We start from the raw sequence: 18,472 nt of genomic DNA, 5'->3' as shown, positions 1-18,472 counted from the left end.
ATAAAATCAGCCGTTCTCTAACAGGATCTCCAACAGAAAAGCACATGCAGTGAAGTACTTTGCTTTGGAAGGATTGTAAGGGGGAAATATATTTGTTTGCCTTTTCAAATTTGCAAGTTATAATGGTTCTCTAGGTTTTGCAGAGATAGTAACAGCTGTACCCTTTTGGAGCATCAGTTGGAAACTAGACATGAGAGACAGAACTAGATGCTTTTGTTTAGGAACTAAATGGCATCCCACTGAATAGGGGAGCTTAGATATCTAGCTCACACACACCTACATGAGGCATTTAGAGTCTGTGTCTGTATCTCACCTGCTGCACCCTTATTTCTTAACAGGGCTTTGTGCACGGATTTCACACATGGTAAAGAAAATTGCACAGAGAGCAGTGTGGCACAGAGCATACCTGCTACTGCCAGCAATACAATGTTAATGCCTCTTTCCCAAGGGATTATTTTCTCCATTGCCATTTCAGGTTAAGAGAAGCCATAGATATAAACTGACTCCTGATACCTGTACTGAAGAAGGAAAAATGCAGCTCTTCACAATTAACTGAAAAAGTGGGTCTTTTTCCTAAAACTCTTGTGTCCCCTTAAAATTGGTGGCAAAAGTAAAATAAATCTTGGATAGTAGCACTGGTGCCAGATTGAAAACAGTCACCTTTCTGCTGGCTGCTTTTCTAACAGGTAAATTCTCCATGGTGGAGTAAGAGGGAAGAAAGGGCAAAGCTGGGGACTGTTTAAACTGATGCTGTTGCAACTATACGCTCAGGTTAACCATTATTGAGCACTAGGCTGTTTATTAGCATTGCCTTCCCTGGCAATGCTAATCCAAAAATTAAAAATGGAATCTAAAAATTCCACTTGCCGTGGAACACAGAAAACAACCTACATTGCTAGCTAATTGCAAAATTTTAGGTCATTTTAATAAAAGAATCTCTCTGAGATGAGAGTCTATACACTATCATCTGAAAGGTGCATTGTTGTTAAATGCTAGCAAGATTAGATTTGATTAAACAATTTTGTAAGCCCCATAAATCCACAAAAAGTTAAGCATTACCTGTCCGTTCAGGTGTTAGTATTGCTTTACTGGAGGTTTTAGAGAAGCTGGGACTATTAAAGCCATTGGTATATGGGGTGAGTCTTGCAACAGGACTATAGGGAAAAGCCAAGGAGACAGGTGTAGAGAAGAGGTTCCGCCATCGGCTAGCTGTTACAGATGTGAGGGAGGAGGGGAAAAAAAAAAAAAAAGAAAAAAAAAAAAGATTTATAGTTATAAATAGAATAGTGCTACTAGAGAGAAAATCATCTAACAATAATCTCTTCATTACACATCGTTTACTTATGGCAAATGGGAAATAATGGTTCAAGTTCAGCAGCAAAACAGAAGACTAGCAGAGCCTTTTACATGTAAGATTTTGTTCCACTGAGTTTTCTAGTAAGTATAGTATGTGTTGTTTGCTATTTTCTATGTATACACCATTTTGGCATATATTTATCACATACATCATTGTGTGTCAAGACAAAGTAACAGAGGAAGCAAAACCCGTTACAGTTAATAGAGAAACAAATTAAATTTGTAGTGCTCTTCAAGGAATCGTTCATGGCAATCAATCATCACACAATTGAATTAGAATTATCAGCTGTGAGAGTTCAGACAAAGCAGTAAAATATACCCAACCAAGTGCTAAAAACAAGCATAATCCCATAGCAGGCGTTTAAGCTACCATGACATATTCTCACTTCTCTTTTTACAGTGTTAAGTTTGTGGCTACAAAAGCATGAAATTTTTTCACTATTTTTGAGGACCAACCAAATAATAGAACAGAGCATATCTTTTTCTATGGATGGCTTACAACAAGGTTGAAAGGCATATGGTTTATTCAGTAATGTCAAAAAGAGCTTAGAGTGGGCAAAAATACTAAAGCTTTATTTAATTTATATTCTCTTAGTTCTCCTATTAAAATAGGAATACACCTATAGTTTGGCTTGCTTATTTTTAGCATGTGTTAAAAAAAAAAAAAAAGTTAAAATAAAAAATATTCATGCAGTCTTTGGAAAATAAATACTAGATAGAAAAGTTGCTGCAAGTAAAAGGAAAAGGTATACTTTTAAAAATTTAATTTCAGGGAACACATTCAGATGCAAGCAGTTTGTGCAGAAGAAAAACAAAAGATCATATATTTATTTGTGATAGATTCTGTTTTGTCCTGAGAGATGCTGTTTACAGTGACACAAGGGAGGGAGCTAGGGACATACTCATATCTAGCTTAGAAATCAGTGGGATAACTTTGACATTTAGCAGGAGTACTTTGCTGTGACAAGTGTTGCCAACCAGTTTCAAAACCAAAAGTCCTCAAAAGCTAAGTGTCTAGCACTGGAGTTTATATCACTAATCTACTCTATTATATGGACTTGTTCATCCAGTTGTTCTATGTGCTCACAGATATTCAAACAATGTTCAAGCATTCCATGTTTTAAAACCTCTCCGTCACTGAAATGATTTAGCAGGACATACAAACTTTATTCTTCCTTCTTGATAACATCAACGCAGAGTGGCCATGGGGACCGAGGGGAAATGCATTGTGTTGGCAGGCTGTCAATCTCATTGCTGCAACCTTTTGGAGTAATCAATTAGCTATCATTCCAAAATACAGTGTTTCCCCCATTCCTTTTGCTTCGTCCCACTCAAAGAGTTTGTCCCACTCCTGGGTTTGCAAGGACAAATCAGCCTTTTGTACTCTTCCCATCAGTGTTACTAAGCTTACAGTGAAGGAAACTGCTTGTTTCCAACCCTAGCCTGCAGTGGAAGGGAAGCACCTGCAATCCTTAGTGTCTGAAGGAGGGAAGTAAGGTGCAAGAATGCAAATTGTGATCTTTTCTGTCATCTCATCACAGAATTATTACAATTCCCTCATTTTTCATGATTCTAGTTCCTTAAAAAAGCTTAAAAAAAAAAAACAACACCCTACAGTTCATAACTAGGAGTAGCATCAGCACCACTTCTAGAAAATTGCCCAGAGACTAGCAACACAACTGCTTCCATGCAGAGCTATTTGTCCTTAACATTTATTGAAGTGATCAGTTTAAAAGTCAAGTATGCAAGTGTTACAGGATGAAAAGGAGAGCAAACTCAGATGACCACAACTCTACAAACTAGTGTGTAATACAATGGCTAGGGATCAGATTAATGCAAAAGAAGGCAGAAACTTAACTGCTTCACAGCATTCACTTAAAGAAACATGCATGATAGTATAGATCTAAATATCATATACACAGCTAATACTTGCCACTTCCACTAGAAGTCATCAGTGAGGAGCAAAGGATGACAGTTCTTTAAAATTCTATTTTTCTGCTTACCACAAGATCTGGTTTTGTCACAGTCTGATCATTTGCCAGTCCAATTAGCTGCCAGCATGTTCTCACCCACAGATGTGGTCAACCATACAGCACAAATAAACATCATTCATTACTCTGTACAATCACTACTGTGAGCTGGCCCATGAAGCACAAAGCAACAGTTATCGTGACTGTGAAAGCAGTACAAATATAATCAGTATTTATGGCAAAACAGATTCCAAATTACTCTTTCAAATAGTATGGGTTCTCAAGGGAAGAGGGAGAAGGATGCCAACAAACTCTAGAGAAATACTGTTCTAATGTCCCCAGTTCTACGGCTTTTGGTCACCATGTACCATCTATAGCCTGAGAGTGTTTAAACTTCACCTAAGAACTGGCATTGTTTATATATACAATTAGTTTCATTATTTAGGATCAAATATAGAAAAACATTTTCATTAGGTTTCAAATTGAAATATCAAAATGAAGTACATACTGAGTACCTCAGCAGTATTAACAAAGACAGCAAAATCAGATTTACATAAGTCTTGTGCTATACCAAAAATATAAAAAGGTACGTTGGAAAAGACTGATACATACATCTAAGTAAAACTATAATTTAATGTAAAAATTTGTAAAATCACAGAATACTGAAATGGATAGTCATTTTAGGACAGTTATTTTACTCCAAACTGATTCTGAGACTGCCCAGATTAGCACAGTAAAACACCATTACTCATGCAAAGTTTTGCACTTCCTTCACTGTTTGCAGCAGACTCTTTCCAGAGAATGAGACAATGTTGTGATGACCCTTATTTTAAATTTAAAAGTCCATCTGTTAGACTCCAATTTTTATAATATTTGTAGTTTATCTTAAAGCCCCAACTCTGGTTGTCCAGAGATGAATTAAAAAACTCACCTACCCTTCAAAAACAAGGAAGTTTCTAACCCTTGCATTTGAATAGAAACTTGAATAATCCCTCTCTGAGTGCCTTATACTGAAGACACAATAAAGGAATAAAAAGTTTCAGCCATGGAAAGGAAAGCAAGCATATCTAAAGAACCATCAAGAGAAAAGAAGCAAAAAAAAAAATCCATCTGACTTACTCATGGAAAAGTATTAAATGCATTAACAATTTGACTTCTTGAAGTATGAAGCTGTTGGCCTTTTACGCCAACAAATGGAATTAATATTCTTTAATATGAAAATATAAATTGTCCTAGTCTTCAAAGTAAACAGTTAGAATAGAAGTGCCCCATGATTTTCCTGGATTTGATCAATTCTTAATAACTAGATTGCTGATAGCATAACGTGTTATATATACTATAACTACTACATGCACAATAATATTTTTTAAAAGGACTTCTCAAAATGTCTACATGTACATAATCAAACCAAACCTTTCCTTTAAAAGTTAAATCAGCAACAAGGGGGATTTTTCATAACTTTAAAATGTTCACTAACACAACTGAAAAATTTAAAAATTAATTAAGATCTCATTTTTATAACTTTTCTGGAGATATCAGAAGCTACAGTAGACTAGAGTAATAACTCAGAGCAATTATATACACAGAAATATTCACCATATTGATTGTTGTTAATAATCAACTTTTGATAAGAATTGATGGAAAAATTTACATGAAAATGGCAATGAGGAAACATATATATGGAATTTCATGGCTCAAAAGTAATGGAACACACTGCAAACTCAGAGCATGCTGTACCATACCTAAAACAATTCCTTTATTAGAAGCAATTCCTAATTTAAGCTACATAAGGTACTCTAATCACACATACAAAAATCTGGTCTTGAAAGCAAAGCCAAAATGTACTATTAAAATTAATGGGATCATTCATAAGCTGGGACACAAGGTAAAAATGGCATTGACCCTCATCATGTTTTAATTTTGTGGAGTTACACTGAAGCAGAACAGAGACAGATCAAGCTCTGGTGCTGTATGTAAAACACCGTACTACCTAAGGATAACAGCTTCCAAGAAACCAAAAGAAGTACATGCACATTTTAAACACCGTCCATTTTCATAATTCCACTATGAAACTCAGTTTGACAGAATTCTGTAACATGGCAACTTACCTTCTCTCTAACAACACAAATGAAAAATATTTCTTTGCTATAAAAACAGAAAATAAAGTCATAAAAAATGTATAATATTACTGACTAAACAAATTATATTTGAGTTACCATCTAGGCTGTTCATCCACTCAATTAGCTTAAGTTTTATATAAGCCTTCTGGCTAGAGACAAAAATACCTTTTGAATTCAAATCTAAAGAATAAACTGAACTGCACATATACATTTATTTGAACACAGGTACTAACTACAAGGCTTCAACAAAATCTCTCCACTGAGAGAGCCAAAAAATTGGAGGAGTATTTACAATACTGTCAATTCAGTAAGTTCAAAACTGCAGATCAGGATAAATCTAGGGTCTTCTGCTGTGCCCTGTGCCCCTGCACTGTCACCATGTCCTGTCTGCATATCAGTCACACAGCCCTTTCTTGCTGACGTACTTTCTTTTTAGAAGGAAACCCAAACTACTTCTGTGGTACATTCTGCATATGGGCAGTTGCACAACATCTACGCTTAAAAGAAAAATGTCTTTCCCATGAGTAAAATACACAACCCTGCATGGGAAATACAGGTATTTTGTTGATCACTGGGGAAATTAAAGAGTGCTAGAAGAAAATTCAAAACCCACTCCTTACTGTAGTCTAAACCAGCTAAGAGGCATCATCCAACTGAGACATATGTAAAAACACCCTCTCAAAGATATGTTTTTAACCTTAGTTTTATATCCCTGTAAAATGGTGATTCAGAGTCTGCAAACTCCTCCTGAGGGTATATGTATACCTGGGAACAGGTGAGTGGATAATGCGTTTGAAAAGACAGACAGAGTAGGAAGATGCAAGTTCCCACTACTTGCTGAATACTGCAATTTTGAGGACATTTGCTTAAGAAGTGGGAAACATGGGCTCCTACTACTCACTGTGTAGATCTACTCAGGTTCTTGGAAAATCCAGAGCTTGTATATAACAGTTTTAAACACTCCTAGGTGGACAAGAGGTGCTATACGCCCAGCTGCATCCAATGCCATGCTGCCACTGTGCAGGGATGGATCTCCAGGTACCTAAATTTCAAAGCAAAGCCTAAGCAGATCTTGTCTCTCAACTACCTCAGTAGCTCTCCAGCAGAAGGAGCTCAGAAGTACACACAGTCCTTAGGCCTGCATCACATGTTGAGGCATTCAGCTTCTGTGCTCAAAAGAGAATGACTATAACATCTTCCAGCATTTATCTGAACACTGCACATCCAAGCTACCCTCTGTAATTACCAGACTAAAAACCTGTCTGTGAAAAATCTGGCTTTTTATTAGTTAAAAATATTATGAATTCTGGGCCTCTAGTAACTGGGTGTATGAGCATCGAGTTGTACTTGTAAAATTGGAAGTTAGTCTGGAGCATGTATATATCCCCCTCTTGTTGAATATTATTATACCACAAAGTCTCAACTTTTCAAGCATCACACTCTTAGTTCCAGTCTCCCACAGCAGTCGTGGTCATCTCAACAGCTTGTTTTAGCTCTTATGGTTTTAAAACCACAGCTGTATTTCCCTTAGCCACTCAGTTACCAGTAGAAACTTTGCCATCAGCATAGAGTCACATTTCATATGTTTAATGCACATTTTCACTCACACTGAATCTGGCATTGTCCAAAACTATTTCCCTGCACTGCCATGCCCATCTCACAAAATGCTCCTGGGGCTTGTTTGCTGTTTTTGTCCCTTGATGTCTTGTTCAAGAGAGGCAAGGTACCTCATTTTCCCCAGATGCAATGATGACAAAGATAAACTCTGTAACTGTAGACCACACAAGTCCATAAACAAGGGTCTCCAAAATAAAATTTTGTGTATGTATTTATCCTTAAACCTCCATAACCAAACTGCAGTGGTTGAATAAATAAATGCCAATATTTTCCTTCAGTTTTCTTTGTTTTTCTATGCTAAATTATATGACTTCCTGAACTCTTAATGTAGATTAGCTAGTGAGAAATTACATATCAATTAAATGTTTTCATTTGATTGCTTTTTGCAAGAATGCGATTCTGCTACAAAATTCTACATTTTCACAGTGTTTTTAGTAGTCAATACACAGGATTGCCATGTAAAATAATTAAATAAATCAAAAAGAGAGATTAAATACTCATTTTACAAAAAGAACAATCCAAATCAACTTCAAATTCCATGTCAAATGTCTGAAGAGAACAACTGCCACTATGGCTACACCACACAGTGATACATTAGGAGGAGCTCAGAGAATTAATAAAGATTGCCCACTTTCAAATAATGTTAGTTTTAAGTGTATGTGAGACCAGAAAAAGCTTGTTTCCCAATTCATTCAGATAAAGCAAGTCCTTTTTGAAAAATACCGTAAAAGGATTAAATATTAGTGTAGAATGAGAAAGCAGTTCTGTTGGTTTGTATTGGTTTACTACTGTCTAAATACATCAAACTACAGCAATTCACATACCTCAAGATCTGCCCCCCACAAAGATAGCATAGGCCTCTTTTAAAAGTACAATCAGAAAGTGTATCTAAATGTCAGTAGTTTCTAGAACTTCCACCTAGTACAGCAAAGCAATGTAATCAACAGCATGTGTTTGGCACACTGCGACTGGTGAACAAAATATAAATCTAAATAAGACTTGGGAATGCTGTACTTTGTTAGACATATTCCAGTTGTGCCAATTATTACCTATCAGTATGGGCAGGTAAGTTTTCTACATTTTTTAAGACAGATGAGCTACTCTATTTCAAAGTAATTTAATGAAAGGCTGATCTGAAAATCGTCTTTGGACACATTATATACTGGAAAAATTACTACGTTACATTCCAACTGTAGTGTACTGAATTGCAGAGTCTCTAACCACCACTTCCCAACCCAACTTTTTCATAAAATTGATTTTTTGAAGGTATTCAAAAAAATAGAAAGAAAATGGAATTGAGAGCTATAAGTGACATGCCTCCTACAAAAATAAAATAAAATAAAATAAAATAAAATAAAATAAAATAAAATAAAATAAAATAAAATAAAATAAAATAAAATAAAATAAAATAAAATAAAATAAAAATAAAGAAAGAAAGGAAAAAAAAGGATACCTTCCCTTGTAAAAACTATGTGCTTTGGATAATTAGTTTTTTGTTTTTGTTTTTTTTCTTTTAGTTTGCCTCTTCTTTTTAGGTGAACTTTTAATCAACCAGTTATATAAACATTCAAGTACAGATGCTTCATGAAAAATGTAATTGTCTCAGCATTTATTTTCTTTCCGGGCACACAACTCTCCCTGCATGCACAGATCCAAAAACAAATTTTCAGGGAAGAGGTAACAGACAAATCTGGCTTCCAAGTCTCCCTTTTTAGAGAAATTGGCCAAATATGGTGCTGAAATACTAGACCTAAGGAATGACCTAGGGCCCAAATATCTGTTCTCTCCCCAGCTCCCATATTCAGCAAGTGCCATTTTATATAAACTGCTAGTCTGATGTATTTTCCTTCTGTTTAGTGGATTCTTAATCAGAATCATAAGCATACAAGCTCTCACATTTCAACTAGCCTGAAACAAGATACAATTACCTAAGCAGAAGACTCATTCTCATGAGAATTACTACATAAGATAACCTGGAACAAATCTATAGCCCCAATCTCTTCTGCCAAACTATAATAATCTCATTCATTAAGAAGGGTGTTTGCATCACTTAATGTTAAGAGTCTTCAAACAAAGAACTAGGAGCTTCCAGAATAAGGAATTCTACTAAAGGACACTGTGAATGCTAAATTTTACACGGGGAGACCACACGAGTTCACTCAGGTTAAATGATTACATCTAAATCAGAAATCACATCTGGTTCAGTCAGTCTCTGTACTGGAAATACATTTGTGAGTGTCAGGGAAAGCGTGTATGCTCTTTCACCGTATTATCACTCTCTTCTAGTTATCTATTTATAGTGCTTTAGGGCACAGGAACCTGTGTCACAGAGACACAATAAAGACGCACTTATGTATAGACATTTATGGCTGACCTCGTCACCACAGGACAGAATATACTCAAAAGAGAAAAAACAGGGCATGATTCACCTTCCCTCCGCTTTAAAAGGACAAGAGCTGTGCCTGTTTGTCTCCACTGACTACAAAAGGAGCCCAGTGTAACTGGCTCAGATACAGATCTCTGCATATATTCAAAAGAAACTAACTCTGACAACATTCATTACAGGGAACAATAAACAGAGCTTAGAAGCAGATTTGAGAGACTGCCTTCAGTTTTCTCTTTCTCAAAGCAAATGAAAAAGACAACTCCTCTGTAGCACTAAAGCACAGCAATGCTTGCAATCATCCAACCTAAACGGTTTTCACAATCCAATTAAAGTTGTTGCACATCTTTCTTGGCAGCTTGAAGGGGAGGCCTTGCTACCTTCTTACAGGATGATGCTTTACCCCAGCCCTCCCCATGCCATCCTCTCAGCTGTACCGGTACACTGTACCAGCAATTAAAACTGCCCTTGCAAGACTTCATGGTCAATTAGACCAATTAATTCATCTTTGCTAAAATGAACTTTTTGTAATTTTTTTTTTTTTTTTAATAAAGAAGAGTTCTTTGTTCCAATTTACCAGGAAGATGCTGGCAAGTTGTCAGGACATTTAAGAGAGAGATGGAGAAACAGAAAAGAGCAGCAGGAATGTGGGGCTGATGAAGTTACCATTGCCTCCAAAAGAAATGCTTGTTAGAGAACAGCCTCTACGATGTGCCAAAAGGAAGGTGAGATGAACTTAATGTCTTACAATAATTACTTACTTACACATATAGCACAGAGCAGAGTAACATCATTGGAAATTCCATCATATTTTGATTTTAACAATTAGCATCCAAAAAATGTCATGTAATCATCTCAGCTAGCAGATCTGAAAGGGAAGCAGTTCCTGCAGGCAAGACTGAAGTTAGAACAGGATGTGTATGCCTGCTGAAGAGAAAGTGGGTTATATTTCCATATAAAAAGATTAGAGGAAGACACAACCATAGAAACCTAAGTTGTCTTATTCCACATGTGGAATAAGTGGATCGACGGGATAAGGGATAAGTGTGAAATATGTGGATCGAAGAGAGACTTGCAGGTTTGTTTACACCACAGAGCAGAGCAGAGTGTCTAAGAGCCCAGAACAGGAGGAGGCTGGTACATCTATATACCTAAAGAAACGTCAGACCTTGATGAAAAACTAACACCAGTTCCACAATCAGCACAGCTTCACTAGCAACTAACAGCATCCAAACTATCCAGTATAACTAATCTGGTCTCACATAGTTCAAATAATCTTGCAGAAAGCTCCACACCCTACCAATTTATGAATGGTGTTTTCATTCCTCTAGCGTGAAACAGGTGTCCTCACAGGGGCATTCCCATTCAATCTACAAAATGGAAAAGCAGATTTAAGCAGAGCAGTGTCAGAAGATATGGCACACATATCGTTTTAACATTCTGAGCATAATGATCAGTGTAAATCACATTTTTCTCCCTATCCATTTAACACTGCCTGCTAATCCAAAGGGAAAATGCTTTGGTTGGCACAATTTGTGAAATACTTTACATATTCCTTTTTAAACCACAGGTCTGTCATTGATTACTCATATTACCATTCTGAAAAAGACATATTCTGTAACAACACCACCAACAAAATCAGAAATCTCATGCTTATTGCATAAGCATGGTGAAGATGATCTCAGTTGTTTGTTTGTTTTTTGTTTGTTTGTTTGTTTTGTTTGTTTTTCCTTTGAATTCATTAGGTTTGTTAACTGCTTTGTCTATATTTCAGTGATTGTGTGATACAGCAAAATCTCACAGAATACTATGGGAAACATACCTGCAATCACTCAGTGCAGGTTTACACGTTCCATTTGCTATAGTTGTTTTTGTTATTTGTGGATGACTAAGTCTTGAAATGAAAACTGCCCTTTAGTTTTTTTCTTTAAATGCTGGCTTTCAGGTCTGAAGTGTCTCCCAGGTCTGAGAAATAGCCTGCCTGGGTCTCAGCAGCTCTCTTCACTAACCTGCTGCTTGCCAGCCCTGGAAATCTATGTATGCCATATCACTCATACCACTCCCACCCAGCAGACATTTGCTCTGCAGAACAGTACAATGTCCTCTTCGAGGTCTGAAGGAATCATGGGAATGTCTGCAGATAAACAAGCATCCAGGATTATGCAGCTGCAGGAGTTATCTCCACAGCCTAGATAATTCAACACCTGCAGCATCCTCATCAGAGATACTTTACCAGGATGTAGCTCTCACGCAGTAGGGTTAGTAACTACCAGTTTGAGATGACTGTGCGGCACTATCACCACAGTTCTGTGGAGGACAGCATTATCAAAAATAGATGAAGAACTTAAATCTGTTTTCTCTGACTCAGAACTTCCACACCATGATTGTCCCTTGGAGAGGTGCTTTTGACTGCAAAGGTATCAACAATGTGGATTTGTGGAAGGGGATGCTATCTAAGCAACCTAACATGAAAATAGACTGTTGTAGGGTTTGCCTTTTGCATGTTGTTCCTGTGCAAAGCTTATATAGTATTCACCGGAATAAATACAATTAGTATTTCCTGTTTCTACATAAAATGTATCAAGTTATGTAACCAAGTTTCAGGTATACTGTAAAGAAGCCAAAAAAGTTTAAAGTCTAAAGCCAGGACCATAATCTAATAAAGTCATTAAAAAATAAATAAAAATAATAATATAAATATATATATATATATTAAAAAAGCTAATTAAGCTGCCCTAACCAGAAGAGGAGATGGAAATTGCCCCATAAGAAACACCTACTATCCCAGTACTAGATCTCAAGGACAGGTCAGAAGATTTTGAGACAGAAAGTAGTTACCAGGATTGCTATTTAGAGAGACTATGTGACTCACTCTTCAGAAGGGAGGTGGGAAGTAATACCTCTACAAACCTTCCAAGGCACATTCTCTTGAGTATGCTGAATTCAACACCCTCACTAGCCAAGATTCTGGATCAACAAAGAGGAAAACTTAGTATTATCTATAAGCATAATAATGCATGTTAGGGTGAGGGGGTGGAGGGTAGGGAGGGTTGCTAACAGTATTGGCCCATGAATAAAAAAACTGTGCACTTAAGTAAGCACTTCATCATCCTAAAAAATATCTGGTGATAAAGTTGACTTAGGAGAAACCTGACCTGTCATTCCTTTGGACATGGTTACCTATTGTTCAAAAGTGGGCTTTTAAGCTGCTACTCCATGTGGTACATACATTGGGTATGAGACTTCTGTTATAGGTTCTTATGTTCCCCAGTCACGCAGCTGTGTCCCTTGGGACTACCTAGATGGGGGGAGTTTGCCTCAGTATCCAAGGGGAAGGAGCAGCAGTATCACATCCCCTATTCACATAGATGCTGCATCCACCCATGTACAAGATATGGAGATGCAGAGACAGTCTTTTTCAGCTACAGTAAAAGCTACTGACAGCTGGCAAATGTAAAATAATTTTTGGACAATTCTCTGTCAGATTACTCCTTAAGCTACAAGTTACGAGAATGAGCATTTCCATGGGCATCTTTCTTGCAGCTCGAAGAAGTTGTTTCCCGGAACGAGTCTACTCCACATATCCACTCAATTCTTTACTTAATAAAGACCAAATAGACCTGTTGCTGAAAGATTATTTTGACAATACTATATTGAGGGACTTCTAAATGACTCTTACACCACTGAGAAAAGTTGTTCTTTATGTCCACACTCTACAAACATGCCATGAACTAAAGTTATAAGAATAAGATGATTTTTTTCCAGAACAACTATATGAGTATACCAGAGGCTCCTTCCAAGGCAGGTCATGGATTCACGTTCTTTTCACATTCTTAACAAACAAAACTATGTTACATTCAGGTCTCCAGTGCAGACCTGACCTTCCTGACATTGGCACAACTGCAAGAACACCATGCCTACCTCTGTAATGTGTATCAGAAGAACCCCACTGTGTCTAGTCAAGTTTTGCAAAGTCCTCATCAAGTAAAATCTCTGACTACAGGCAGTCAAACTCCAGAGTTTTAAGCAGTTTTGTACTAATCACTGCCAGCTAACACAAGAGCATTAATTTATCGTATTTTCAGTGACATTAGAAAGAGTAAATCCTGAATATTAGTTTGTCAAATTTTAGGCCATAAAGAATAGTTTTCAAACTCCTTTCAAAGTTATTTGATATTCATCTCATTAGCAACCAAAATACTTTAAGGACCTAACATAAAGACATTGTAATGACACCGAAGTCAGCTTTTCATGATTTTAATAGTTTTTAGATTAGCAATCTGATTTTCTACTACTAGGAGTTTTCTTCTCCTGCTATCTAGGATATGAGATATAATTACAAAAGCTTATCATAACACCATTTTTTTTTTACTTTTTTTTTTTTACCTTCCTTCCTGCCTTAATATTAAGGAAACATTATGAATGTCTCAGGTTAATTTTACAGTGGTGGAAGGCCTCCTTTCCATGGATCAATTCCAGTTTACCACAACATACATAAACACTGTGAATTCATTTTATTTGATAGTTGATAATTCTTACAAAAGCAATGGTATGGAAGCCAATCTGAATTTTAGCCACACAGAAGAGGAGAAGTGGAGAACAACATTTTGCAAAATTCAGTGTGCCCTTCATCTTTAATAAATTCTGTGGTCAGTATTCAGATCAACTAATTTTCAAAGTTTATACTCAACCTCCAGTCCTACCTAAACAGCTGTGCTCCTCTCTGTCCCTTCCAGCCACTTGAGAAAGACAGCATGAGATGAATCTTACTCTGGGGACATCTGTTTTTCAGCAGACACCTCAGTCCCTGACTAGAGATGTCAAGCCTGACATTTAAGAAGGTTTAAGTAAAGAAATTTTAACCTTATCTTGAAATCATTTACAGCATGTTTAACACAGAGAAATACAGACATACATGTATATGGTAGCTAGAGATGTGAAAATTGAAATACTAGGAGTATCATGACATGTATTTAAATTGGATCCAAGGGACTATGTATATATATATCCACGTATATCATCCATGCAGCACTGCACTGCCATGTGTGGATTTACTGAAGCTAGACAAGTTTGACGTATTACCAGGAGCAAGTCTTATGGTATACTTATGTTTTGATAAAGCAACAGTGAGATCTTGTATGTGCTCCATATACATGTTTACCTTTCAAGACCACTTGCAAGACCACCAAGAACATCAGAGGCTTTCATCTTGTCAGCAATCTGCTTTCTACATAGCAAAAAATGACAGGTGAAGTCTAAATTCTTAAATCCAGTCTGAGAAGGAGGCCTGATTTCAAAACCAGCTAACCTGATAGGGCTTTTTTGTGCAGAAATAAAGTCTCTCTAATCTCTAACAACTGTACATTAGACGGGTCCAGTTTACTCAGCCAGAAGCAGTTTAAAATGCTCAATGATAGTACTCTTTTGGAAATGTTTTCAACCCTAGAGAACAACAGCTGCTTTGTGATCTCTTGAGTCTTTGTGTCTTTGTACTGGTAGATCTACAATTGTCAGTGCAATCATGTTTCTCTTCCTGTGAATTCAGTACAAAAGTCATTGCAACCACAGCAGTCACACAACATTTTGCTGGACAGGCTCCCTTTCTGCAGCTTGAGTCTCAGGTGCTGAATAAAGGAATGGAGCAGACAGTAATGAAAGAGCCATTCCAACAACAACAAGAAAATCACATCAACTAAAACTCTTCACAAATATGTAAGAATTACGGCAAACTGTATAAACAAACACAAGGAGCTTTCATGATCTTCTGTTGAAGCTCTCCTATTCCTTTAGTCTATTCATTGGACTAGAGGAAAAGCAAAAACAGACTGTGACTGAGCAGTTAGCATACTACTTCAGAGAAGGGCCTAGGGTTCCTCTCTATTAATGAGAGAATTTCATTTCCACCTGCCACATAGGATAGAAGACAGTTCCAAGGAGACATATACTATACTGTTAAGCAGACACACTAACAACAATTAAAATCCAAGTCAAACAGATGTAATTTTTTTTTCTCAGAAGAACTACTGGCTGCAAGAAAAATATAGCTAATTTGAATTTCCTAAATTTAAAATGTTGATAGCATATGTAATTCTTTTTCTTTTGTACACTGACTCATTTATTTCAAATAGAGCCCACCATCTCCAATGGAGGTAAGGAGAACAGGTAAGGAGCCTGTTCTGTAAACAACAGACTCATAGAATGACAATTTCACACCCTTCTCTTAACAGCATAAGATAATAATTACATACCAGATGGAACCGAAATATATGTGTTCATAAGGATATAACTTTATCATATCACAAAGTGAAAAAGATCAAATAATTCAAGCATTAACCCTATGTTTTTTCTAACACTATGGGTAAGTCCCAAATCTCCCCTACATCCAAGAAACAGCCTTAAATGCAACATTACAGTTTCCCCTACAACTGTGTCTACCTGATGCCTTTATTTACATTTTAAACCTTTGGCAGGAGGGTTTTGCAAGGGACACTCTCTAGATACATTTCTGAATCTAACACTCTCTTGCAAGATGTCACACTTCTTTTTGTGTGCACAAGTGGCACAAGTATAGCCACTGCCTATACCACATCAGAGCAGAAAAGGTAAAAGTTAGGCTCAAATCAAGGTTAAAAGCAGCACTACCCTCCAGGAGCCCTGTGCTTTTTGGATACACAGAGCAGGTGTCACAGTGACAAGGTTATTATGAGAAAGTGTTAACACTTTTACTCAAAGCAGAGAAAAGATATAAAATCCTTCAAAAAATAAAAGATATTGTAAAATACAGCTTTCATCCAAATAGGTCAAAAACCACAATGCTGGGATTAAGAAAATTCTGATACAGGTTTAAGTGACTGATAAATGTAACAGGAAAGTATCAGGAATATACATCCTACTGTAGAATTAAGGTACAACACCAATCTAGCATCACACTTAGAAGCACTAACAAGATAGCCACTTCTAGAAAAATGAGTAAAATGACATACAGATATTTGATATAGATACCATTGTCATCGTTATTATTGTCTGTGGGGTCAGGACTTCTGTAATGACAATTTTTAGAGAGACTACTCTCTTCAGACTCCCAAGAGAAAGACTGTCTCCTCCTGGCACTAACTCAGAGCATGTTGCTAAATTTAGGCTCTTCTAAAAAAATTTCAGACACCTCTCCAGAGACACCCTAAGCAAATTTTGCCTTGTCAGTACTTCCCGTAGGTACCTACACTGCAGTGAGAACTGAACAGACATTTAACAAAGAGGCAATACTTGCTTCTTGCAAACACGTAACACAGAAAAGAGAGAGGAGTATAACACTATCAACAAAGAGTACAGTACGACAGAGAAAGCATGAGAATAGCACAAAACAGAATAGTCAAAAGCACACAAGTTACAGAAAAACCATCAACACAATTATTACACTTCTGCAACACCTTTCTTCCCAAGCCTTACTCTGTGGGATAAAAAGCACTCTACAGTATCTTTTTAAGCATTTTCACCCCCAGAACTAGTCAGGTCCACAATAAACAGAAATGAGCTTAGACAGCAAAGTTTAAGATGCTTTTCCAGCTATTCACTAAAAAAAAATAAATTGTTTCATCAAAGTAATAATTTCAAACTTATCAGCACCCACATATACCAAAAATAACGATATCTTTTTCTTGGAATACGTCCAACACAAAAACATACGTGCCTCCTCACAAAGAGACTTTTTTTTATTTATAAATAAAGATTAATTTGTAATTACAGTGAAGTATTTCAAACCCGCTATTTCAAAGTAAGTTAAGAAACAATTGTGAGACACTTGTAATGTTCAATACACTACAGTACATGAAGCAGAAATGACAAAAAGAAACTTGATGACACCACAGAGAAACAATGACTCCTTCCATCACTTTATCCTGTCATATTTAGTGCTTGCCTACATACTCTCTCTCCTGCTTTTCCTATGTGTTAGGATGGAGGAATAAAGAGCACTAAGAAGGTTTGGAAGTGTTTTGCTTGAGAGATATGGTGGTGCCTAGTGACAGGACAACAGGCAATGAGCACAAACTGAAACACAGGAGATGCTGTTTGAACATCAGGAAAAACTTTTTTTGACTGTGAGGATAACTGAGCACCAGTACAGGTTGCCCAGAGAAGCTGTGTAGCCTCCCTCCTTGGAGATCTTCAAAAGCTGCCTGAACATAGCCCTGGGCAGCCTGCTCTGGGTGTCCCTGCTTGAGCAGGAGGTTGGGCCAGATGGGCTCCAGAGGTCCTTTCCACCCTCAACTATTCTGTGATTCTATGAATGATTCTATGAGAGAAAGGACCTAAAAGCATTAGGATGTTGAACCCAGTCCTCTCAATTTTCAGGCAACAACAGAACAGACAATTAAGCTGATATTACCCACATTTAGAGGCCACAAAATCTTTTCCTGCTCCCTTAACAAACTTAAAACACACTATGAAGCAATAAACATAATTAGAATTGTGCATGGAGCCAAATTGTCAAATACCTTTAAAATATAAAGTCAGATTCAAATTCTGAAGACAGCATTCAATATTTCTCTTTTACTAAGGCCTTCTACTGTGGTATTACCCGGAGTCCAATGAAACTAGTATTACATTATACGAGCTACTCCTGAAGGATATAATACATTACAGCCCCTGTCCCTAAGAGCTGACAGTCTAAACACCACTTCTGTTTCTGACACAATTTTTTTCATGGCTTTGAAAACTCAGGAATGTGATTTTTATAAAATACAGTGTCTCTAACATTCAAACTGACAACCCGTCTTGAAAAATTAAAAAGATCAAACAAATCTAGTGGGGTTCTGCAGGGCTCCATTTTAAGCCAGTTCTCTTCAATCTTTTCATAAATGACTTGGATGCAGGACTCCATGGATCCCTTCCAACTCAGGATATTCTATGATTCTATGATTTGTGAATGCCCACTCCTCACTAATATTCAGATCAAAGCTTACTGACTATATTCCATTGTCGGTGTCAGAAAGTTTTACTGTATTACAAGAACATTTGCACAAAGCCCA

At 36.9% G+C, this 18,472-nt stretch overlaps 1 protein-coding gene across 2 annotated transcripts in view; it reads right to left on the bottom strand.

The window, feature by feature from the left end:
- Window positions 1-18,472, bottom strand: part of SLAIN1 (SLAIN motif family member 1) — a 49,542-nt gene that overhangs the window by 20,464 nt on the left and 10,606 nt on the right. The window contains exon 3 of one of the 2 annotated variants that reach the window (XM_068676738.1): window positions 1,060-1,209. The exons of the other annotated variant lie outside the window; for it this stretch is intronic. Within the exon in view, the coding sequence (XP_068532839.1) occupies window positions 1,060-1,209 (150 nt within the window). The remainder of the gene's footprint in view (window positions 1-1,059; window positions 1,210-18,472) is intronic. 2 annotated transcript variants of the gene reach the window in all.

The sequence above is a fragment of the Anas acuta genome, chromosome 1 (assembly GCF_963932015.1).
Source record: "Anas acuta chromosome 1, bAnaAcu1.1, whole genome shotgun sequence".
NCBI classification, from domain to species: Eukaryota; Metazoa; Chordata; class Aves; order Anseriformes; family Anatidae; genus Anas; species Anas acuta.
Note: the sequence above shows the minus strand (reverse complement) of the source record. Positions and strands in the feature narration are given on the sequence as shown.